This window comes from Leucopleurus acutus, assembly GCF_964270905.1.
Source record: "Leucopleurus acutus genome assembly, chromosome: 5".
In the NCBI taxonomy this organism is placed as follows: Eukaryota; Metazoa; Chordata; class Mammalia; order Artiodactyla; family Delphinidae; genus Leucopleurus; species Leucopleurus acutus.
The window spans coordinates 32227204-32252801 of record NC_139147.1 but is presented as its reverse complement, the minus strand read 5'-3'; the positions used below and the strand labels follow the sequence as shown (position 1 = coordinate 32252801).

Here is a 25598-nt window from a genome sequence, read left to right as displayed (position 1 = left end):
TGATTTAATGCTAAATGTTAAAGAAATAAAAGCTGTTACCGTGACTCTTCTTTACATGTCTCTGTTGAAAGGAGTTCTTACGAACCACCCAAAACTGCCTTGCAGTTTAGTTCACCAAAGAGAATGTCTGGGGTCTATGACTGGCCATCTGGGGTACCTGCATCTCATGGTCATTAAGAAGTCTTAAACCCATGCAAAGTACTTCCCTTCTAGTTCACAACAGTTTGATATCTGTTCTACAGGTCAAAGATCCAGGCAGAATTGGCAGCATTGCTATGAAGAGATATTCCGCCCAAAGAGACTTAGTGAATTGTTTAAGGATGATACACTAGACTAATTCAAAACCTCTCATCTCATTTACTTTGCAAAACAGTATGAAAACAGTGGTAAAGAATCAAGTGTTTCAGAAAAAATAATTTCTAAACCTGGGTGCTTTAAAATTTTTATTCCTCCTATTAACCCTGCTTATTAAGTCTTTACTACTGTAAATGAATATTTCTGAGTCTTTAATCTTTTAGAAAATTGTAAAAATTCAGTACTGCACAATTTCTCATTGGTATCATGACACCTATTTGCATCTTACGTATATTGTTTAAACATATATCTCTCAGCATTCTAGATCAGTGTTCTTTTAATCCATTGTTAGGATCTATTTTAAAAATAGTATTTATAGTAAGAAACAGATTTTGAATGCAAAATCTACTAAAGGAAATGAGATAAATTATATGACAGTTTGGTGGTTAGCCATTTGAAATCATCTTTGAAGCCTTTAATATAATTAGTGGTTTCGTTTTTGGTCTGCTGAATTCAAGTCACATTAGGTTAATGTAATTAAAAGCAGAAAAGATTTTGTGTAGCCAAACTAGTTAATTAGCCCCAGTTGGTTTAGTATATTAACCTAGAGGTGTATGGATAACACTGTCGGGGTGATGCCTGAAAAACAATTCCTGTGTAACAGATACTGCAAATCACCTGACTTGCTTTAGGGTAGAAAATGACGACATACCAAGGGGTTCATTTTAAGTTCATCTTTATTTCTGATTTTAAGCACTGATTGCAGAGTGAGCTGTATATGCCATAGAATAACCAGACAAAAAGCTTACTTAATTTACTCTCTAAAAGAAAGCATGCTTCTATATGTGCAAAGATAATGTTCCTTCTTGTATTCTGGAAGTAAGAATTCTGATTGTGGTTTTTCATGCTTACCAGAAATATGAAATAATTCTCTTCACTTTTGTTTGAAAAGCTATATCTTATACCTGATTTTTCTATATCATCTTGTTACTCAGTAAACAATGCAATAAAGGAGATGAAAGCATTCTAGAAGAGATTTTCAACTACTTCAGAGAAGTCTTTAAGTGCTAGGAGAGAAGGCTTTTACCCCTAAGGTATATAATCATTTATAGCTTCTTAAAGGGAAAATGCTAGTATATAAGAATCCTATATATCAAGTACATTGAGGTATTCCATACCTTAATGTCACTAAAACTTTTTTTTTTATCTGAAACTGTTCTGAAGAAAAATATAAAGTATAAAGATATTTGAAACTTTAACATTTTTCCCACTTTTTCCGTTCTGCTCCTGTCTCCTTCCCCAGAAGTAGCAACACCACTAGGACCTTTTTTGTTTTGTTTTCACCTAGTATGTAGTTAGCCGAGGTCCCCCTTTAAGTGCTGTCTAGAGCTTATGGAAATGTAGGCTTCTAATGTGGTTACTACTGCAGGCTGATAAGGTAGATGGTAATGAGGAAGTGGGACTTCTGCTTCGAGTTTTGACATAGGCTAGATGCCATATTGTCGGAAAGCTTAACTCTTTCTGCTTCTCCACTACCCGGTTAGGTTAATTGAAGTAGAGCTGCTGCAGTGCAGTGTTTAACATTGTGTCTGTTCATTATACAAACTCATTTTTGATAGGTTTACAATTTGGCTGTCAGATCCAGCTGCAGGAAGAGAGCTGCCAGGAAATATTTCTTAACTTGTTTTAAATAGTGCTATTTTCACATTTATGGTGTTTTGTATGTGTTAGACATATTCTTCCTTTCTCTGTAGAGAGAGGAAATGTCAATTTTTGGTTTACAAAGGAGCACTAAGATTTAGAATGTGTATAGTCACCCTTTACAATCAATATTTTTATATGATAGCATAAAATGGTGATTGTTAATAGTAGGTACTGCTTTAAAGCTGGTACGTTATATTTGATCGGGGTTATAGCACTATGTTTTTTTCTATTCTTCTGTTTGTTGAAAAGAACAGGCCACCATGCAGTCCACATTTGTGACCATAGAGAATAGAATTATGGCTTTTGGTTTGCTCTGTTTCAATTCAGCCATTGACATAATGCCAAAATCAATTTGAACTTGTAGAAACTGAAGACTACCATTTGCATCCGTTATTTTGTGTGTTTCTCTGTTTTCAGTACTTTGTTGTTTCTTCCTTCACTTTTGTCAATTTCTGTCTCTATCATCTCCTAGGAAATAAGTTTCTCCCAGGTTTGGTGAGGCTTGTTTGATTTTCCATTTAAGTTGTAATGTTCACTTTGGGGTTTTGAACCATTATTGCCAGTGAGTGTAGAGTAGAATGTAGGGTTTTATAGTGAAATTGTCTTGTTAATGGGATGGAAGTTGTGTAGGCGTATTTATACTAACCTGGGGACTCTCAGTGATGATTTTTCCAAATAGAGTAAACATTAATGGTATTACATGATTTTAATCCCTCCTTCCTTTTGTTATATTAATCCAGCATTTATCCTTAGGCCAGAGCCAGGTCTTTAGAACAAAGTTTCTCAACATCAGCACTATTGACATATGGGGTGTGTGATAATTCTTCACTGTGGTGGACGCCTTTGTGCTTTGTAGGATATTATTGAGTTGAACATGCAACTTAACAAAGAAAAGCATGAATCACATGATTTTACTTTAGTAAAAGTGTGTATGTGTAATGTATATTTTATATCTATATTTCTATATCTATTTATCTCTATCTATATTGAGAGAGAGGGAGGTACAAAAGAAAAATGCTCATAAAGTATTGACAGTAAACTTTTGGAAGGTTTTTTTCTTTTCATGTGACATTTATTTGTTCTTTTTATTTATTCTGTTTGAAAACAGGTAAGTATATATGAAAACAATAAATCTATCATTAATATATCTTGTAGCTGCTATAAACCTTTATGAAAATGCTTCAGTGGATAATAGACTAATTTTATCTACAAAAGCAGTTTGCATTCATTAAAAATCTTTCGAGTGACTACTATATGCGGACATTTTTCTAAGCATGAGGGATAGAATCATGAGCAATGCAGAGAAAAGTCCCTGGATGATTTTTATAATGACACCTAGAGAATCATGGTCATTTTTTAAATAAAAGGACTGAAAAATGTCAAGTTCTAAAGGCACAAAAATTAAAACTGCTCTGTTAATATTTGGTTTGTCCTAACACATAAAGACTTGGTCGCAATATCTAGTTTGGATATCTGGATTGAAATAAAGCAATTTAGGCATTCCAAAACACTGTGACCCCACTTTAATAAAGTAGTAGTTTCAACAAACTCCCAGTGTAGGATGAAAAAAAAATTCTATTTGAATGGTTCCTTCCTTACTTTCTGTATTTTTTTTTCCTCCTTTGTTTAATCTGTATACTGTACAAAATAACTGTGAGGTCAAAACCTCCATGAATAAACATTCTGGAAGTTATCCCTGACAAAACCTTTCTAAGGTTCAGAGCATTATTGTTATTCAGGGGTAATTGAACTCTGCTCCCCACCAAAAGCATATTAAATTAAGTAAAGATAGTTCAATTTCCGCATCCCAATCTTAATTCATGATTAGCTTTGGCCTACATATTGTACTGGAAGTCTGCTTACATTTGTAATTAATCCTTCTTCAAATAATTAAGTGTTCAAGAGTGTACCCGGATGACTTTCCAGATGATTTATTAGTATCTGTTCGGTCTCTGCCTCCTAAGACCCCAAGAAACTGTTTGGACAGCAGAGACACTTATGTTTTTTTAGGACAGGTCAGGTTCTGTAATATTTTGGAAATTAAGATATATTTGCTTAAAGCATCTCTGGCAAATTAAGTAATTAGAGACATTTTAATTTCCACATCTTGTAATACTAGAATATGCTTCCTTGAAATTACGTATAGCTAATATGTATTTACATGTTAATTATAGTCATATGGTATTAAGAATTTCCTAAACAACAAGGTCCTACTGTATAGCAAAGGGAACTACATTCAATATCCTGTGATAAACCATACTGAAAAGAAGATAAAGAATGTGTATATATATAGATAAAGAATGTGTGTATATATATATATATATATATACATGAATAACTGAATCACTTTGCTGTATAGCAGAAATTAATACAACATTGTAAATCAATTATACTTCAGTTAAAAAAAAATTTCCTTTTTCTTTTTTCTACTTGCTAACCAAATTGTTCACACAATGTTTTTGGTTTTCATTTAATTAAATAATATGAAGGAACTTGGCTGGTTTGGAAAAACAAATTTCTAGTTATATAGAATATAATTACTTTACAAGAAATGTAGGTAAGTAAAAATGTTTTGCCTCTTTTATATTGTACCTTTGGAATAAATTCTGTTTAAAGTTATTACCTATAGAGTAAATACTACACATCAGCTTTTTGATATAATCAGTCTTTCTTTGCATGCTTAGAAAGTAGACTTCACTTATGAAGACCTCTGTCATGTAAAAATTACTGTAGCGATTTTAATGATAGTCACGTGAAACTTTTTTTTAAGATACGAGGAGGAAAGCTCATGATTACTTACACCCGCAAAAGTGATGCTGGCAAATACGTTTGTGTTGGTACCAACATGGTTGGGGAACGTGAGAGTGAAGTAGCAGAGCTAACTGTTTTAGGTAAGTGCAATTTCATCTGATCTGCTCATTGTAAAGCTTATCTCTTATTATTATTTAGTATCTTTATACAAGGGAGAAAGAAATGACCTTTTCTAGAAGGTAAACCAATATTTGGGGGGCTGGAAAAAAGACAGAAGAAATCAGTAAAGCAGCCTGAGATAAAGTAGCCAAGACATAGGAAGACAATTCGGAGGAAACACTACACCTCGGGAGGAGAAGTAGGGAACTCGGTGGAATAATTTTCTAAGTAACATTTTAAATTATAAATCTGCTCTTACGGAACATCTAAAATGGCTTTTAGTTTGTTCATCTGTATTTTTTTTTTTTGAGATGACTTTTTCTAATTTTAGAGAGACCTTCATTTGTGAAGAGACCTAGTAACTTGGCAGTCACTGTGGATGACAGTGCCGAATTTAAATGTGAGGCCCGAGGCGACCCTGTGCCCACAGTACGATGGAGGAAAGATGATGGGGAACTGCCCAAATCCAGGTATGGATCAGAATTTAATGATGGGATTCATCCACTCAGAATTTCTACAGTTCTCATCAGACCACCTTTCACGTATAAGCCATTAGAACGGTCTACTCTAGACTCCTTGATCTCCTTGGGCCAGACATAGTAACGGAGATAATTAGAATCAGAAGGTTGCCATGCTTTCTTTGAGCTTGTACAGATAACTGTAAGTTCATGACCCCAGCCTGCCCAGGGAACCCTTGGAAGATGTGACATTCCTTAAACAGTTTTCTCTTTGTCCAACCGGACAACAGTTAATACCAATGTCTTATATGGGAATAGGTAGGGACGGGAGGTACAACACTAAAGATGTAACTACAAACCAGTTAAAAAGCAAACTCCCTTTTCCTTAGCTACAACATCACCAGGGAACGGTAGAAGAGGTCAGAGTTTCTTGATATCTGTCAAATCCTTAAATCGGCTAGAAGCAGAGATACACTCGCAGCCTTAGGGAATGAGGTAATGAAATGAAACTTTCAGGCACTGTCTTTAGGCTGTCTTCTCTAGTGTGTCCATTCATTCAGCAGACATACCTTGAGCCCCTGCTAGGTTTGGGGGTCACAGCAAGTGTTAAGGTATAGTTTCTGCTGTCAAGGAGCTCACCAAAGGAGTCATGTATGGATAGATACAGAGTAACGTAGCAAACCCTTTTGCTGCATAAAGGTAGACCCATGGGAGCAGAAAATCAGGAGAGAGTTCTCAAAGGAAAGTGACATAGAAGCAATGTCTTGAAAAATATGTATCAATTTGACAAGCAAGAAAGAGGAGAAGAGTATTCCAGGAAAAGAGACATCACAACATAGACACAAATCTAAGACTGTTTTGAGTGGTGGAAATTTAGCATGGCAGCACACAGCGCATGTGGCAAGAAGTTATGGGAAACCAGGCTGGAGATAGTGAGGCCGGATTTACAGGACTTTGTATCGACTAAAGAATTCTGAATCATACGGCATGGCATGCACATTGATAAGCCAAGAGGGATAACTATGAACAGAATTGCTTTTTAGAGGAAATAATTTTTTTAGCATTATGGATATCACATTAATGTGGCAAGGGGTTGGGGGGATGCCGTTGGCTGGGTCACCATTGTTGTTGTCCAGATAAGAGATGTGAATCGCCTGAACTGGGAGATGAGATGGAAATAGGCTAGGGGTCCATCATGGAGAGAAAGTTCTGAGACCCAATTGATGAATTGAATGATTTGTTATATATAGGGAGCTGGTGAAGGAAGATAGGTAGGTTGTGTTAGGAGAAGTTGTTTTATGTGATAGGGTAAGAAAAAAATGTTTTATGTAACGTATTAAATATTAAGTGTCTCTGGAGGTATGATGTCTAATTATTAGTCAGGATTATGAATTTGGAGCTTAAGTGAAATAGGGGCAGCAAATGTTTGTGTGGTCGATCAATATATAAATTAGTGTAGATAGTATAACTCAGGGATATCATATAGAGTAAAAAGAGGACTGAGGTGAAATTTCAAGGGACACCCAACATTTAAGAAAAGGCAAGATGAGGCAAGGCAAGGGAATTCCAGAATAAGACTCTCTGGGTTTAAATATTAACTCTGCCATTAAAATAGCTGAAGACCAAAGCCAAGCTACCTTACCTTCCTATGCCTCAATTTTCTCATCTGCCAAATGGAGATGAGCATAATACTTCATAAGGTGTTATAAGAATTTTAAAAGATAGAACCTACAAAATGCCTAAAGTCTGACATATAATAAAAATGTATTTAATGGCCACTTAAATTTTAGTATGAGTACAGGAGCTTGAGGAAATAAATAAGCGTCAACTTTGCCTAAAAATATTCTGTTAAAAAGTAGTTTTAGGGCTTCCCTGGTGGCGCAGTGGTTGAGAGTCCGCCTGCCGGTGCAGGGGACACGGGTTCGTGCCCTGGTCCGGAAAGATCCCACATGCTGCGGAGCGGCTGGGCCCGTGAGCCATGGTCACTGAGCCTGTGCGTCCGGAGCCTGTGCTCCGCAACGGGAGAGACCACGGCATTGGGAGGCCCGTGTACCGCAGAAAAAAAAAAAAAAAAGTAGTTTTAATATTTTTGCCCACACGAATATAAAAGAAGTGCTCTTTTCTATGCACGTGCTTACTTAGAAGAATGCTGCATTATTTACCTTCTGCTTTAAATTCTCGAGAATGTTGGCTGTGATTTGATACCTAAATACATATTTGTAATGATGGATTCTTTCAAGTAGAAAGTCACTTAACTGTGCGTTCTTTTGTTATGTCACTAGATATGAAATCAGAGATGATCATACCTTGAAAATTCGGAAGGTGATGGCTGGTGACACGGGGTCATATACTTGTGTTGCGGAAAATATGGTTGGAAAAGCTGAAGCCTCTGCTACTCTGACTGTCCAAGGTAAGGTTTGGGGAACATTTTTTGTGGTTGATTTATTATATGAGATACAATGTTGATATTTGAAAATATTACATATTAGAGTAGTCTATATAAAATATAGACTTTAAATAGTGCTGTATATATATACATTATTCCAAACATATTTAAAGGAAATTATTGTTTTGCCTATGGGAGCTCTATAAGTGTCTGTTACAGGAAATTGAACTAAGTTTTCAAAATTATGAGAGCATTTTCTCGGTCAAATAGAGGAGGGGAGTGTGCTTTAATCTCTGGGTCTTCAAACACAGAGCTTTAATTAAATGACAGCTACTGCCGCGAAAACTTGATCTTTCAATGAAAATAAGTCTACCATTCCTTCAGGTCATGCACTTTCAAGGGTCTGTACAGTTCAGAACAAAAAAGTGAAAAGATTCTGTTTCCCACTAGAATGTAAGATGCATCCATAGCGTAGGGACTTTTGCAGTCTTTTTCTGTGCACACCGTGCCTGTGACTTAACAGACATTCAATAAATATTTGTTGAGTGAATTAATTGCATTTGTACTTTGCTAATTTTGATGAAGATTTATTATTTGGTGTGATGTGAACCAAAATGGCTGCCATATTCTTTGGCTACAAGTTTTTTGAATGTCAAAGTCACATCTTAAACTGATATGAAGAAATGGTTCTGTCACCTCCTTTGTCTCCATAATTTCATATGTTTTTCATTCTCATTATCCCTTTTCCCCTTTTTCCATGATGTCATACTGATTATTTCTTACTATGTATCATCTGAGAACTTTCTCTCATTTTTTTTCCTTTTTAGGGACAAATTGTTTATTGTGGAATTTGAGAGACAGTGACCTTTAAAGAGCATTTTGTTGGTGAAAAAAATTCCGTATTTTGACACGTATATAGAGTAAACAGGGATTTTGGCCATAAACCACTTAGCTTGTTTCTGAGTATGACATTAGCAACACTTGCTCTGTCATGTTTTCTGAGCACTGTCTCCTCTAAGGTTATTATGAAGGAAAAGGTGGCTTTTGAAGGAGAGCTTCTACTGTGGGCTTTCTACAAAAGAGCCTTGTGGGCTTTTTACAGTAGAAAAAAGGAATAAAGAATATTTCCTTCCTGTCTCTAAAGCCATTATGTCCCCCTTTGGGGTTTTTAGCTCAACCTCATAAAAACAAAAGAAAAAAATGAAAAGATCAAGAACAAACATTGAATTTCTAAGGCCTAGACTACTTCTCTTTAATCTAAGTTAGACTTGAACTCCACATAAGACTAAAACTGTAAGAAAAGAAAACCCCTTTACATTTAGAGAAAGCATAAATTTAAGAGATGTCAAGTTCAAGTTCAGAAGCCCTCCGGAGGGAGTGAAAGTAGCCCAGGATGAATCCAAGACATGAAAAGGTGTGTCTATCTCCAGGCAATTGTGACAGGGAGGTTGATTGTCTATTATATTAGTCAGAGAGATGATGCTTTTATAAATAATAGCCATTCTGCTGTGTCTACAGTAGACATTGAAATTAAAATAGAGTTTCTTCCTGCAATTTTATACTCAATTCCAAAGTTAATTCAGCCTTAAGTTTTCCATATGGAATTGGAAATTTCCAATATGGAATTGCTCCTAAGCCTGGATTTCAGTGAAAACTGGGTACAAATGATCAAATCCAGAAACTACTTAAGGAATTTAGAAGTTCTTATTTCAACTGCATTGGGTTTTCTATAAACTTATGAAAGATCTGTGTATTGTTGAGAAGTTATTATTTTATTCAACTATTAAAATAAAATATACATATTAACATCACTGTGAAAATACCTTTAACATGCTAGAATAATATACACAGTATGTCAAAGAAAGTAACATGATTCCCAACAGCAAAACTTAACTAAGAAAAAAAACAAAGGAAACTTTTCAAAGGAAACTTGAGAAGTTATGTATTTTTTTCCTTTGAGATTGAATATAGAAAAATATTAGTTACTACAAAGGAAACTAATCAGAAATGAATACATTTGATAGCAGGAAACAATTATTAGAAATTCAGTAGCATAGTTGTTTTTGATTTCTGTATTTCATTTGTGGTTCATTTTTGAGGCACTATTGGAGTCAGTATGGGCTTAAAAATATTCTTCCTTTTCCTCACTCCTCATGCAATAAATATTTAATTTTGAGAATTGATGTTGGACAACAGAACCCTGTGTTCCAGTAGCAGTTTGGGGAAAAAAACTTTCTTAAATAAGGGTGAACGTTTGATTTTCACCCCCAGTACAGATATGATTAGTTCTAACATTTAAAAATTAACCCTCATTTGAGAATTACTTCCTTTTTTTTGATATATATATATTTTTTTGAAATCCTGATTCTGCTGTTTTAGAGACTCTGTCTGTATGTATTTCCTCAAGTATTCCATTCTCAACTCATGATTTCTTTGGTTTTAATACTTGTGTATTTTTCACAGTCCTTAGTATGGTACTGGACATCTAGTAGGCACTTTATGTAATAAATACTTGTTACAATTTGAACTAAGCATTTGAACTCCAACCTTCTGCTTGAGTGGTAGAGATATCACAGTACAGTATATCACAGGGGAAATTCAAGCATCTTCTGGTGCCTTTGATCCTGAGTGCTAGCAATAGGTTACATTGGATCAGATCTGAAGAGATTATCATCTCTGATGGCTGCCTGGTGGTCTGTGTTTGAAAGGAACAGAGTAAAACCTGGGGCTGGACAGAGTTTCCTAAACTTAGATGAAATTTGTTATCTGATCTTATCTGAACGTGTATATCTAAACTTATCTGAAGCTTGTTAAATATACAGATTATCAAGCATGCCCCTGGAGAACCTGATTTAGTAGATCTGGGTTAGAGCACAGAAATTTGTTTTTATTTTTGTTTTCAAGCAAGTTCATCAGTCTCTGGAATGAGGAGTTACCTGTTGAGCTGAAAGAAAGAATAAAGGGCTTTAAAAAATTGCTCTAGGGCTTCCCTGGTGGCGCAGTGGTTGAGAGGCCGCCTGCAGATGCAGGGGACGCGGGTTCGCGCCCCGGTCTGGGAGGATCCCACATGCCGCGGAGCTGCTGGGCCCGTGAGCCATGGCCGCTGAGCCTGCGCGTCCGGAGCCTGTGCTCCGCAATGGGAGAGGCCACAACAGTGGGAGGCCCGCGTACCGAAAAAAAAAAAAAAAAAAAAATTGCTCTGGAGTTTGGGAATTACCAGGGCTGGATGAAGTGTGTTACAGAGAATTGTGTAGCGAAGAGTATAGACATTGGTGTCAGACAAAATGTAGTTGAATCCTATTTCTGTCATTTACCAACTGTGTGGCCTAGAAAAGGTTATTTAAATTACATGAGTCTCAGTTGCCCATGTGTAAAATGGGTACAGTAATACCAACCTCACAGCATTTTTATAAGAATTAAATTAAATTATATATATATAAAGCTTAACATATTGTCTGTTACAGAATGTTTTATAAATAAGGAGTGTTGTAGTCATATAAGCGTTATTATTAGTGATAGCTTTATCACTTAATAATTATTGGTTATTTCATAAGAAAAGTAGTAATGTTCAGATAATTCTAGACAGGTAGGTCTTCCTTCGCTATTGTAAATGAGAAACCTGAAGTAGTAATATAATCATGATAATTTATTATGTAACAAGTTATTAAAACTCTTCTCAAATATAAAGCATTACATTTTTATTAAAAAAAAACTTTATTGGCTTTTAAACTAAATGTGTTAAATCTTGTTAGTGCCATCAAAACTAGTGCTAGATTTAATGTTGAGGTTTTGCAAAATAACTAGATAATTTAATGAAAATTACGACCACTTGGGAATAGAAATGATTCAAAAACCGATTACATTTTATGTGCAATGGAGTGTTATTGTTATGAAAAAACGTTCAGCAGCGACTCAGAGACTCTGCAGTAATTTGACCTATTGAAAAATAATTAATGTCCATTACATGACCAATAAAAAATGGTGCAGTAATGCTGTTTGGAATGATCACAACAGAGAAGTGTTTCTGTTTAACTCCCAGGTAACCAGAAAATTCAGTTAACCTGAACTTGATATTCTTTCATTTTCTGGAATAATCAAAACTTTATTACCTATAAATGTAAACCATCAATGTTGTTACATTTACACCTGATGTTTGTCTGCCTCATTTTCCCTCCATACTGTAATAATATCTATGCACCTCCTCAAGAATTCTCTTTGTAAACCTAAAATACACAAACAAATTCAGGCATCTTTTAAAAGACATTTCATCTCAATTTTGATTGATTACATTGTGATATTTGCATTTTAATGTCTCAATTCGACGACAAGTATTAGGATTGCTAGCTGTCACAGTAGGAATGAATTATCTTCTGAACTAGTGTTTCATGTTGCATAATGGCCCCATCGTTTAAGGAAAAAGATATATACTGTAGTATTTATAACCATTTTATAGGTTGTGACATACCTATAAAATGTAAAGTCTAAGTTGAACAAAATAGATGCAGTGAGGCACCCTGCCAGATTTTTTAAACAGTGTGCTATTGAAACTGCTAAAATTTATGCCTCTGCTTGGTGCTCCGAGAATGGTTGCAGGTTTGTTTTACATTATTTTACTATCTTAATCTAAACCCATTAGGTCTTTACTAGATGCTTGCCAGGTGGGCCTTGAGGGTCTTCTTGTAATCACATGATAGCCAACATAAATTTTCCTGTTTGCTTTCATTTTTGAACCAATTCATAGTAATTTAAACAGTGGGTACTTTTTTTTTTCCTTTGTTGAAGGTAGCCTTTAAAGAAAAGCATGGTGGATGCAGCCTCAAAACACTTAAAAGAAAAATAAAGACAGAAAAATAACTTTATCATTCTATTAATAGCAAAACCTTTAAAATTAGTAATTATTTATGATGACAATCATGTCTGTAGCTTTTTAAATAATTCCATTTATGAGGTGTGCTCTTCTGAAAGAAAGATGGAAGATAAAGCCACACAGAGTTTAAACTCCAAATTTCTCCCATTTCCAAGTTTGTCCTCCACCTCTAAGATTTCTTACAATTCTTTGGTTCAGTGATACTCACTGCTTAAACAAGGCAAACTCGATGGCATTATTAATCTTTCCACTCCCTCTGCAACTTCACAGATAAAGCAGCTCTTATTACTGTCACAATTTCATTGACAAAGTAAATTTGCGACTCTCTATCACCAGAGTGATCGTGTTCCCATCGCTATGTCTGTCACAGGAAACCGAACTGAAAACAAACTTCCATGTACCAGCCATTTCCCAAGCAATCTCATTTTATCTGTGCTGACTTGAACCATTAAGAAAATCTAATCCCATTTTTGTCTGTCTTTCTTACAATAGGCACTAAAAGACATTTAGTCCTCCCATTTCCCTTTAGCCCTAAGTGCTGAGCCAGTCAGACACAGGAAACTGGACGTTTAGTTCACACCCCACTGCACTCCTCCACAGGCCTCTCCCAGGGACCAGTTATTCTTTGAAGCTCAAAAAACAGTTGCTTTTCTGCCCTTTCAGCAACAGCTGTGTTAAAAGAAAAGGCAGATGCCAAACATCTCTAAACCAGGTGATGCTCTGTTACCAGACAATTGGGATTTCTGTGAAATTCCAGCTCTTTTCTCATAGGCGCTTATCCGTTTTTCTTCCCTTGATGTGAAATTACTCCATTCTCTCAATTTCATCACCTGGTTTTTTGGGGGTTTTTTTAGTTCTAAAATATGGTATCATGAATGATGTTGATATCTCCTTAATGTATTCTTGGCATACAATAGGAATGTTCAAATGGATCATCAAAAAGACGTGCATTCTATTCTGTTCTGAAGAACTATTATTTTGTCTGATGCTTCCCATAAGTATTATGCCTACTCTGCAGTGAAGAAACAGAGCACTTCCCCGTTAGGATTGGTTAGCCACTGACAGCCTCTGGAAGGCTGAAACTTGAAGTCTGAGATTGATGTGAGACCGGAGAGACACAAGGCAGAAAAAAAAGACCAGTGCAGTCCTTTGGCTGACTTAACTGCTACTAATGCAATGTTTCCTAGAGCTTCTCTCCTTGCTGCTGGTGAACTGCATGCCAAAGAAAATAAGAAGAAAAAGGAAAAGAAAAAAAAAATGCTGAAATATCTTGGGCACTATAGTTTATAATTGACCCCTAGTTAATATCCCAATGAACTAGGAATTGATCAATAGCCATGATTTCCAGTAAAACAAGAAGCAACAGTCAGAGGTTTGGCTAAGCTTTTAAGATTCTCCTAACCCAGTGTGTGAGTATTAATTCACAGGAAATAGTAGTGATGCAGTGAAAACAGGAGCAGACGAGGCATAAGAAGCTGAATTCTTCCGTATTCTTCGTTTCAGTTGATGGCAATGCAACCTGCAAATACACACTAGTAAGCAGCTTGGGTGCTGGTGGGGTCATGCTTTACTCTTCCGTTTCTCGAATGTCAGTCACCTTAAAATCCTATTTATTTTGCCTTTTAAATATTTCTCAACTCTCAACACCTGTCTTATCTTATCACTGCTTTATTATCTCTTGTGCAGTGAAACTTAACATCTAACCAGTTTCCTTGCCTCCATCTTGTCCCATAGAATCCATCCTTCATACAACAGGTACATTGACCTAAAATACAAATAGAATTGTATTAGTTCCATTCATGAAACATTGTCATGCTTCCCATCTCTCCAGATAAGGTTCAAAGTACTTAAATGCTGCTCTGCCTGGCTACTTAGCCCCCTCTTGCTACTCCCTTCAGGGTAGTAACACTATATTGTTTACATATTTTTTCATGTAAATACCACCATGGAGCTTCTGTCTGGGCTTTTCTTTATGTTAGTCCTTTGGTCTAAAATGCTCTGCCCCCACTGACCCATCTTCTACTTGCTAATTACTCCTATCCTTGGATCCAGCTTAGGCAGGCATCTTGCAGGAAGCTTTGCAGGCAGTCCTTACCCCAGTGTCAGGTTAGGTATGCACATTCATGGACCCGTCGCATGCTGTTGCCACCCTTATTGCATTTCAGTATCTGCCCCATTTGACTGTGAGTTCCTTACAGGCACACTTTATGTACTTCACCTTCTTAGTCTCGTTGCTTATTGCAGTCTAAGGAGCATCCTTGGTGCTCAGGTAACATTTTCTGTCTGAGCGAATCAAGGGCTGCCCTGATATATACCAGCTGTGGTATCCTGGGCAAGTCACTTAACTTCTCTGAGTTTTAGTATACTCATCTGTTGAAAAAAATGAATGTACATGGACTATAAACGTCAAAGATGATAAATTTTTAAAAAGATAATTAACAAAGTATATTCTCATAGCAGTGGTTTGTGGATTATGAAATGCTTATGCAAAATGATGGTTGTTATGATTATTTTTCTCATCTCTTCTTTCAGACCAACTAAAAACCCATTAGAGTCTCAGTAATATTTACTTTGACCATAGAGATTTGTAATTTTTCGTTGCTGATTAATGTAGAATTTGGTAATTGTTTTGCTTTTCTGCAATTATAATTTTCTGTGATTCCTTGATATTGAGGTCTGTCAAAATCAGCCCTCAGGGGCTTCACTGGTGGCGCAGTGGTTGAGAGTCCACCTGCCGATGCAGGGGACACGGGTTCGTGCCCCGGTCCGGGAAGATCCCACATGCCGCGGAGCGGCTGGGCCCGTGAGCCATGGCCACTGAGCCTGCGCGTCCGGAGCCTGTGCTCCGCAGCAGGAGAGGCCACAACAGTGAGAGGCCGGTGTACCGAAAAAAAAAAAAAAAAAAAAATCAGTCCTCAATATTTTTTTTTTTGCTGCTGCTTTAGGAAATGTTCTGTAGGGTAGAACTAACAGTCTTTTCTGATAGACACACATGGATTCAAAAACTGAATGTACAAGATGTTAAATCTCTGATTCTCAGTTTTCTCCTCCGTAAAGGGGAGTAAATATGTCTCCCTCATAGGATTTTGTGGAGATTAAATGAGCTAATAAATATGAAATGCTTAGCACATTGTGTGAAGCATTTAAATGCTCAGCAAAAGGAGAAGCAATAAAGGTTATATGAAGAAGGCAGAAGAAGAGAAGGAGTCATTTCAGTCATGTGTCTTTATATGTGTATATATCAGGACTTTATGTAGCTTTAGTGCTCTTAGCTGCTGTATAAAAAGATTAAAGTCTGAGTCATGTATGCATCTCCCATTATACTTTATATAGACACATAATAAATGCTTTTCAATAAACAATGACTATCAAGGTTTCTGTAATTGTGGTTTAAAAAAATGTCAATTTTTATTCTAATTGCTTTAAGAAACAGAAAAAAGTTAGGTATAACACAAAAAAAGTCTACATTAGGTAAAAATACTTTTTTGTCTTTATTAATTGTGTGTATTTGATATGCATTTGAGACCAAAATAGTTTTTTTATTAAACAGATCCATAATTAACATGATTCCCTTTGATCTTTAAACATGATTATTATCCCCCCTTATATGTTCAATGCTGCTAAATTTCCTGATAAAATGAATAATATTGAATCCCTTCACTGCACCTTCCATAAATATAATCCATATATTGGACCAGTTGAAACTAGAGATAAAAATAATGTGGATAGATGGTCCCCAGTAATAACTTCCATATAATTTAAAACTTTAATAGTCTTGAAAATGAATCAGAAGGCATAGTCCATTAAAAGAAATGTGCATTTGTGCCTTGAACATTTTCTAAGATGTGAAATAGCAACTTTGACGTTTACCAAACCACGTTAATTTCACACAATGCAACATGTCATGTGCATGGCTTTTTTTTTTTATGGACCACTATATAATTATTTCAGAATGTAAAATTAAAATTTAAGTGAAAATTAAACAATGTAGCTTACTGTAGATTTTATTGCCAGTAGTGAGGGATAAACTTTAATAAACTTGCATTCAAAAACAAACTCTGGGGGAAAGAAAGCCTGTTTTGTAAATTTGTAGTTCCCATAAACAGGCTTCACCAGGCTAAAGCTTTCTATCAGCGTATGAGATCTGATAGAGGGTAAGAGTCATCTGACTTTTTAGAGCTGGTATAATATCTAGACAGAAAAGAAGTAATGAGAGAAAAAACTGGACCCTTCAGTTCTGAATTTCCTTTCTTTGATGTAGACTTCATTTAAATCATTTGTTGGAACAGTGTGCTTAAATTGCTGATTTCAGAAAAGCTGGCAGTATAATAGTACATTGTTTCTGACCAATAACATGGTTATTTGAGTCAAAGCCAAAACTAATAGTGTCAGATGGCCCTTTTGCAGGTTCAAGTCAGGTTTACTATAATCCAAGATTTTAGTTAAGAACTGTGAATTCACTATTATGAAATGGTAAATAAAGTGTTTCAGATTTAAAAAAAAGGACTATGAGTTCAACGTTTTGATGAAACACATATTCCAAGGCCCCCGAAGCTTTACTGGATGACTTTAAGAACCTTGATATGTGTGTGAACATGTCTGCCACACTCTGACAAGATATGGCAGACTGGTTCTTTGGAGAATGATCCTTCATCACACATGGCAGCAATCCACAAAGGCCCAGTAAAGTCAGTGGTACTAGAGTAAACAGTGCTTCAGGGATTGGGATACACACACACACACGCGCGCGCACACACACACACACACACACACAGTGTCATATATAAATTTACCACCTCCTATATGTATGTATTGCTACACTCAATGTTGAACTCAAGAGTCTTACTCAGAATGCCTCCCTTATAGGATTTGTTGTGGATTTTGTGTTTTTGTTGTTGTTGTTGCTTGTTTTGTAGTTAAAATAATGATTTTAAAAATTTAACTGAAGATTTAAGGAGCTAATGAGAATAAAAAAAAAGATTAGTTATTATAGAAAGAAAACCCAAAAGACAATGTGTGATTGAAGACTTTTAAAGAGTCAGTATTGCCAGCTGAGCTCTTTGTGAACAGGCTGAAAGTCAAGTGCTATCATTCAAGAGGTTTAATGAAGCCCCACTACAGAATTTAACAAGAGAATGATTTGTGAGAATGGCTTCCTCTCCTAACTGTTCTGATCCAGTGGCATAAATAGGATGCCGAGCTCCACTCCTGCTGGGTATTTTTTATGCTATTTGATTTGATTGAGACCCAGCAGCATTATGGCCTATGATTCTTTTCCTTTTTTTTTTTTTTTTTTTTTTTTTTTGTAGAAAGGATAAAGTAAAGAACTTCTTGTGTTCTTATAGCCTTTCAGAAATAGTCATTTTAACCCTAATGACTGTTGAAGATGTGACATTCTCTTAGATTTCTTTCACTTACTCATGAAGGTTTTGGGTTGCTTTTAGTTATTTCAAACAAACTGATAAAATCTTAAAAATTAATCAAAAGAAAAAGCAGTTCTCCACCTAGCCTTCCTACAGAGAACTTGAAACACTCTCTTAATGTTTTTTGCCAAGCAAGTATTTGAGGAAATAAGTAGAGCAGTCAGGTACAAGAAATAATTGATACATAAGATGATTCTGTGACAAATAATGACACAATACCACACTAGTAAATAGCACATCATGGGTCTTCCGTTATGTTCTGAGCTTTACTGTGATTTATTCATCTACATAACAGTGGATAAGTTTCTCTCGTTGCTCAGTTACATAGATGTATAACTTAGCAACTGTCTTTAGCAACCTACATTATGAACTAATGACATCATCCTGGAAATATGTAACTGAGTTGTGTGAATCTACACAATCTGCATTACTCCGCCTGAGAATGAAATTTGAATGAAATAAATTAGATTTTTGCTCTAGTCATTAATGGGTAGCTCATTCTAAAACATTAGATTCATTACTGACAATCTCACATAACTTTAAGAATTGGAATTATTTTGTGATATTGTGTATAATTTAATGTAAAAGAATTAATTCTAAGTTAATTTACATTGATGTATCCTATTTTGTCCAGAATTATTAGGACATAAAGTGATTGAGGTAAGTCATTGTTTAAGAGAGAATAATCATAAAGAGAATAATTTTAGACTAATTGACATCAAGAGCACCCTTTTCTTATGATGAACCCTGGGTGAATTAACTATGCAAGATAATTGAAAAATGGTCTTTTTATGCATCCATATGTATCAAATTTTATTATTTGCTTGCTATCGTTTTAAATATTTTATAGGTATGCACAGAATTGAAAATTACACTGAACAGTATTCATCCTTATAGATTCACAAATCATTTCAGTATATTCCAAACATTAGGGTCATCATTAGAATGGTTATACCAGCAGCAGCTGGTGTCCTTTGAGCTTTATTTCAATAATTTCAAAATATAATATGCTTTTTATTTCATTTTTTAAAAGATTCTGTATAAATTGGAAGTTACTACCTTTTAATATCATACCCAAGGTTTGCAAAACTGATTAAAATACCACGAGCACTTTAATTTGCTTTTAAACTGTTATTCTCAGGACTTGATAAATAATGTGCCAGTATAAACACACCTGTAGAAAATACTAAAATAAGTATAAGGCAAAATGTAGCTGAGTAATTGCTTTATAAGAGAATTATGAGAGTAGGAAAATCCATAAATGGTTGTTAAGGTTAGCTTTAGCTGTAGGACATTTATTTTGTGTGGTCAGTGTTATTAGGAGAAAATTTACAGCATTACACAACTAAAACTGATACAAATGACCATTTTACAAAGGTGCTTTTAAAAAGTTAACATTGTGTATGGTAGAATAGTCATTTCAAACAGTGTTCTTTTTAGGTCATTAGTAAAGAGATGAGGTGTGCTCTTGTGTTTTTCCTTAGGTTTTTTTATTCCCCCCAAGTGTACTAAATGACTAAATATAATTGATGATCAGTAATTTTGGCCTGATTTAGGCTTCTTGGAAATAATGGTAAATTACATAATTCCTGTGCTGGATTGTTGAGATTATGAATGTTAGACATGGATGGGGGCTCTGTTTTACTGATGAAAAAACTGAGGTCAGAGATGACTTTATAATGTATAGCAAACTGTGAACATATACATTTGATACTTGACTGCATGAATTTGACATTTACGGTAGTTGTCCTAAAAGGTTGCATCATATCATCTTTCAGAGATGGAAATTGGCTGTTTGGACATTGTTGTTTTTTTTTTAATGAGAAAATAAAATATAGCATGAGTCATTTCCTCCCCTAAAACCTTTTTATATGTTTGAAATATGCCCGTATGTGAAGCAGATTATGTACCCATGTTAATTTAATATATTAATACATTTAAATGCATTTAAACAATATCTTTTTTGTTAAGGTATAATTGACATATAACCTTATATTCGTTTCAGGTGTACAGTATAATGATTCTATATTTATATATACTGCAAAGTGACCAGTGCAGTAAGTCAAGTTAATATCCATCACCATATACATAGTTAGAAAATTTGTTCTTGTGATGAGAACTTCTAAGATTTACTCTCTTAGCCACTTTCAAGAATGCAGTAGAGTATTACTAACTATATTCCCTATGCTGTACATTAGATCCTCATGACTTACTTATTTTATAACTTGAAATATGTAACTTTGACCCCCTTCATCCATTCCATCTACTCCTCACCCTCACCTTAGGCAATCACTAACCTGTTCTTTGTCTCTATGGACTTATTTTTTTGTTTTAAATTCCACATGTAAGTGAGATCATTTGGTATTTTTCTTTCTCTGTCTGACTTACTTCACTTAGCATAATACCCTCCATGTCCATCCATGTTGTCTCAAATGACAGGATTTCCTTCTTTTTATGGCTGAATAATATTCCATGGCGTGTGTGTGTGTGTGTGTGTGTGTGTGTGTGTGTGTGTGTGTATTCATTTAGTTAGTTAGTTTACATTTCTTTATCCATTCATCCAGTGATGGGCATTTCGATTTTTTCTATATCTTGGCTATTGTAAATAATGCTGCAGTGAACACGGGGTATGTATATATTTTTGAATTAGTGTTTTTGTTTTCTTTGGATGCATACCCTAGAGTGGAATTGCTAGATCATATGGTAGTTCTATTTTTAATTTTTTGAGGCACCTCCATATTGTTTTCCACAGTGGCTGCACTCATTTACATTCTCACCAACAGTGCACAAGGGTTCGCTTTTCTCAACATCCTTGCCAACATTCTCATTTCTTGTCTTTTTAATAATTATCCATTCTAAGAGGTGTGAGGTGATTTTGTGGTTTTGATTTGCATTTCCCTCATGGTTAGTGACGTTGAGCATCTTTTCATGTGCCTATTGGCCATCTATATCTCTTCTTTGGAAAAATGTCTATTCAGAGTCTCTACCCATTTTTCTAATCAGATTATTTGGTATTTTGCTATTGAGTTGAATGAGTTTTTAATATATTTTGGATATTAACCCCTTATCAGAAATATAATTTGCAATTATTTTCTCCCATTCAGTAGGTTGCCTTTTCATTTTGTTGATGATTTACTTTGTAAATAATTTCTTATTGAAAGTTATTTCGCTTAGGTCATGGAGCCAAAAGATTTCAGAACCAAATTTACATTAGAATAAGATTTAACACTTTTTAAGAATTTTCAAACAAACAAGTCATGCAAGGTAGTAAAAATAGCAAGGATTTAAAGAGCTGAACAGACCTGAGCTCCAATCTTCCATGTCTTACCTGATGTGTGACCTTAAGAAAATTACTTAATTTTCACATTTCTCCCTTTGCAAAATTGGCATATTGAACTCTTTTCTACAGAGTTGCTGACAAGGTTTCTATGTGTGATGTGACACATAGTTAACTAACATTGATGGCTCTTTGCTAAACTGAGATGTAGAAAGGTTATGTGATTTATGCAGGATAGATCTGATTAATTTTGCAGAGAATCTTGATCCAAAGTTGTTTAATTTTATCATTATTGAATAATTTTATCATTATGCCATCATGTACCTTAACGCTGACCCTCCATGAATTATGCCATTTGAAGGTTAAGTGTTCCAGATTTTCAACTAAACAAATTCTTGAGCACCTTCTATATATAAAACAATATGCTAAGCACTGTGAAGGATGCACAGATAATGAGACATGGAGCCTGCCTTCATGGAGCTTATTACAGCCTATTGATAAAGAGAGATATACATAAATGTCTACAGCATCAGCAGTATATGAAAAGTGGATTTGTACAGATAGGCCAGGGAGGAAGAAAGTGCTTTCAGCTGGGCAATGGGGACATTATTGTCATTTGTTCACTCTTTCAACAGATATTTACAATGTGAATAATGTCCTTAACTTGATAGGTTCTATAGAAATGCTGGCAAACAAAATGGTTAAATACTTGCCCACATGGAGCTTATAGGCTGGTTTAAGAGACAGACATTTATAGAATAATCACAAATGTATAATTTAAAACTACAGTAAGTGCTCAAGGAGAAAAGTTGAGGTTGCTGTGAGAACATATAGCATTCCGATAAAATTTAGTATCAAATTTAGAGGAAGCTCTTTGAAGAGGTATTTTTTTTTGAGCTGAGGGCTAGGGTGAGTAGGAATTAAAAGTAGGATCCCAGGGCACAGCATAAACAGAACCGGAAGTAAGATGGAGCAACATGTGCTCGAGGATGAGAAGAAAATCTACGGGGCTAAGATAGGGTGGTGGAGGAGGGGAAGGGATATGAGAAGACACCAAAGAGTTACATAACGAGGCCATGTTCGAGATTTTGCTATTTTAAGAGCAATGGGACCATATTGAAGGGTTTTAAGCAAAAATGTACTATAATCAGATTAGTTTATTTTTAATCATTGTGGCTGAATTGTGAGATTGGAATGGAAAGAAGCAAGACATTAGTTCGGGTGAATGCTGGTGGATAACTTGTCCAGGGTGGTGGCGATAGAGATAGAAAGAGGTGGATGGAATGGAGAAGTAGTTATGAAATAAAAGCTATGGAATTTGGTAATGAATTGTGTATCTCTCGGAAGAAGGAGAGGAAAGATCTAAATTTCTGGCTTTCTAAATTGACTTCGGGAGTATTACCACCAAAATTATGATCCTGAAATCCTATGTCTGGTGGCATACACATTATCATAGTTTGCCGGGTAGCTGCATTTCAATCTCAGACTCTTTAGCAGGCAAATAACTAAGTTGCACCATTTAATAACTGCTTGTGGGGACATTTGTAGAAGCAGAAGGAAAAGAAGAATATTAACTTTTTCTGAGTACCTGTAATGTGTCGGGCGTAGTGCAAGGTATTTTGTGCTGGTAGCAAGGTTTCTCAGTCCTGGCACTACTGACAGTTTGGGTTAGATCATGCTTTGCTGTGGGAAGCTGTCTTGTGCGTTGTAGGATGTTTTTCAGCATCCCTGACCTCTGCCTAGTAGATGCCGGAAACACCCCCCCCTTCAGTTGTGACAATCAAGAATTGTCTCCAGAGCCACTGATCTAAAGAATAAAGTGAGATATTTGAGTGGAGGGGAAAAGTTCACGGTATTTTATGTATCCATTAAATATATTCTAAAAATGTTCCTCTTAATCACTCTATTTTTATGTCTGAAAAGTTGAAAGATGTAATGACAGGCTTTTATGTTAAACTCAATCTTTTCCCTAAAAAGAAATCATACCTAGTATTAAAATATCTTGAGGGTTTTTGATTGTTAGAGATATTATCATTCATGAGTATCTATGCATATAATTTCTCTGGTGTAACAGTGACTGGGATTTGTCAGTTCAAATGTAGATACTTCACTCCTTAAAAATTTGAGTGTTCCTCTGTTTTAATAAAAATGTGTTTCTTCTCAAAAAAATCTTGTAACTCATTACTTTACTCCATTCATATTCTTCTGGAATGTGGTATTTACAATTCTAGTCTGTCAGATTTGTTAATTGACCCCTGCTGTTCAAAAAGCACTGTGTATGAGAATGAAAAACATCACATCAATTTAGGGATTCACTGCAATTTAGCTACTAATAATGAAAATGAATATCTATGAATTAGCAGAAGAATTCCATAGTCAGGCTGATTTCATCTGTAGCCCATTTAAGGAAGCTGCTGTTCTCTGATATTTGCTAGTAGGATTGGTCCTACTGTTTGTAAATTTGCTTAACTATGAAATATCCTATAGGGCCATTCTAAGAGTTTAGAATACTTAAATTATTTTAGACCCAAATACTGTGAAATCTTCTGTCATTACAGTACAAATAATTGTATAGCCCATTGCTAATAGTGAAGAATCTCAGGACTTTAATGTGTAAGGATAAACTCCAACATTTTTGCCACTATGCTTCAAAAATTGAGATTTCAATGTGGAAATACCAAAATTGTAATTTTAATGTTGTGCTAATCATGCAAATATTTTACTTTCTTGGAATTTTCTGCTATCTCCTGGATTTATCATATGAGCTATGTGTACAAAGTACTTCATCAACTTTAGGTAATATTGACTGAAAAGAATATTTTCCAGGACATTTTCTACTAGAGTATACATTTGGGTATACATAATCTGAAGGAAAAATATTGGAAGCAGAGGGGTATAGCTGTTGTCTTGCTTTACCTCTGAACTTCCAGAGTCTTAAAATCATAGCGTAGAAAGCACTTTAAGAGTCAGCTACTCTATTTCTTTACCAGACAGCATTATATAGCTAAACTGTTGTGGCCAAATGGAAATAAATCCCATTTTTAAAGACCTCTAGAGACATCACAGTTGGCAACCAATTCATGGTTCAGTGACCTTTACTGTTAACTGCTTCTTTTCTATACTTTTCCTAAGTCGTTCGTGCTATTATTTAGGCCCATTATCTACTTCTCTTCTGGCCTAAGTAGTTATTAAGATTGGCTGGTCCCTGTATTTATTAGACATAATCTGAAGACTTCTTAAGTATCTGTCCAGCTAACTTATTTTCTCAGACCAAAAAAAAAGCCTCTTCCTCCAGCTTCTGTATAATTTTTTCAAACATGTATCATCTTTCTGACTCATGTCTCCTGAATATGACAAGGAGATAGAAGAAATGAGTTTTTCTTTCTCCTTTCCTCCCTCCCTCCCTTCTTTCCCTCTTTGCTTCCTTATTTTCATTTTTGTTTCTTTTTTCTCTTAGCTTCTTCTCATTTATACCTAGAAATTATTGTCTGAACAATGTACATTCTTAGAATAAGATTTCAAACTAATTAGATAATCTGGACCCCTTCAATGGCACATTCAAATGAGGAAGAAAATCTCTTATTCTAAGTGTGTGTATGTGTGTGTGTGTTTGTGAGAGAGACGAGAGAGACGGAGAGAGACGGAGAGAGGCAGAGAGAGAGCAAGAGGCTAAATTCTCCCAAACTTTTTGAACAGTTCTTTTTCTAAAAACTGTTAGTCAAGTGTATAATGTTTGTATATCTCCAAATATTTGGAAGAAAGCTATTCTTTTTCTTTTTTAGACTCAAAAGAGAACCAGAGTTTTATAAAATTATATAATTAATGTGTATTATATATATGTATTTTATATATATATATATATAGACTTTGATTAACTTCCCTTCCTCCCCCACCCAACCCCAAGAAAATAAAATCTAGGTGAAAACAGTATGCTTTGTATACAAACTCAACTTAGTGGCAAATTCTCTAATCCCTCACGCCTTTCCAAACTCCCTCCAATATAAGGAAATTTAAAGCTGTCCCTGGAGATGGATTGTAATCTGCACAATGTTGCAATGTTAAAAAAAAAAAAAAAGAAAGACTAGTAAGGTTTTTTCCTCTTAAAAATATATATTTATTTTTTAAAGTTTTTTTTTTACCTTCCTATTTGACCCATTTACCTTAAACAGTATTTTTTGTTAAGATCTTATTCTCATGCTTCAAAAGAGTAGTATTTTATTCAATTTATAGTGAGATCAAGACAAGAAATGATTAAAATTGGTTCACCCTTAAGAAATGA

The 25598-nt window shown here is 35.1% G+C and overlaps 1 protein-coding gene across 1 annotated transcript in view; it reads left to right on the top strand.

Moving 5' to 3' along the window:
- ROBO1 (roundabout guidance receptor 1) overlaps positions 1-25598 on the top strand; it is a gene marked incomplete at its 5' end in the record, with an annotated part of 763721 nt that overhangs the window by 647114 nt on the left and 91009 nt on the right. The window contains 3 exons of the mRNA XM_082840323.1: positions 4769-4889; positions 5240-5378; positions 7649-7776. Of these exons, the coding sequence (XP_082696449.1) occupies positions 4769-4889; positions 5240-5378; positions 7649-7776 (388 nt within the window). The remainder of the gene's footprint in view (positions 1-4768; positions 4890-5239; positions 5379-7648; positions 7777-25598) is intronic.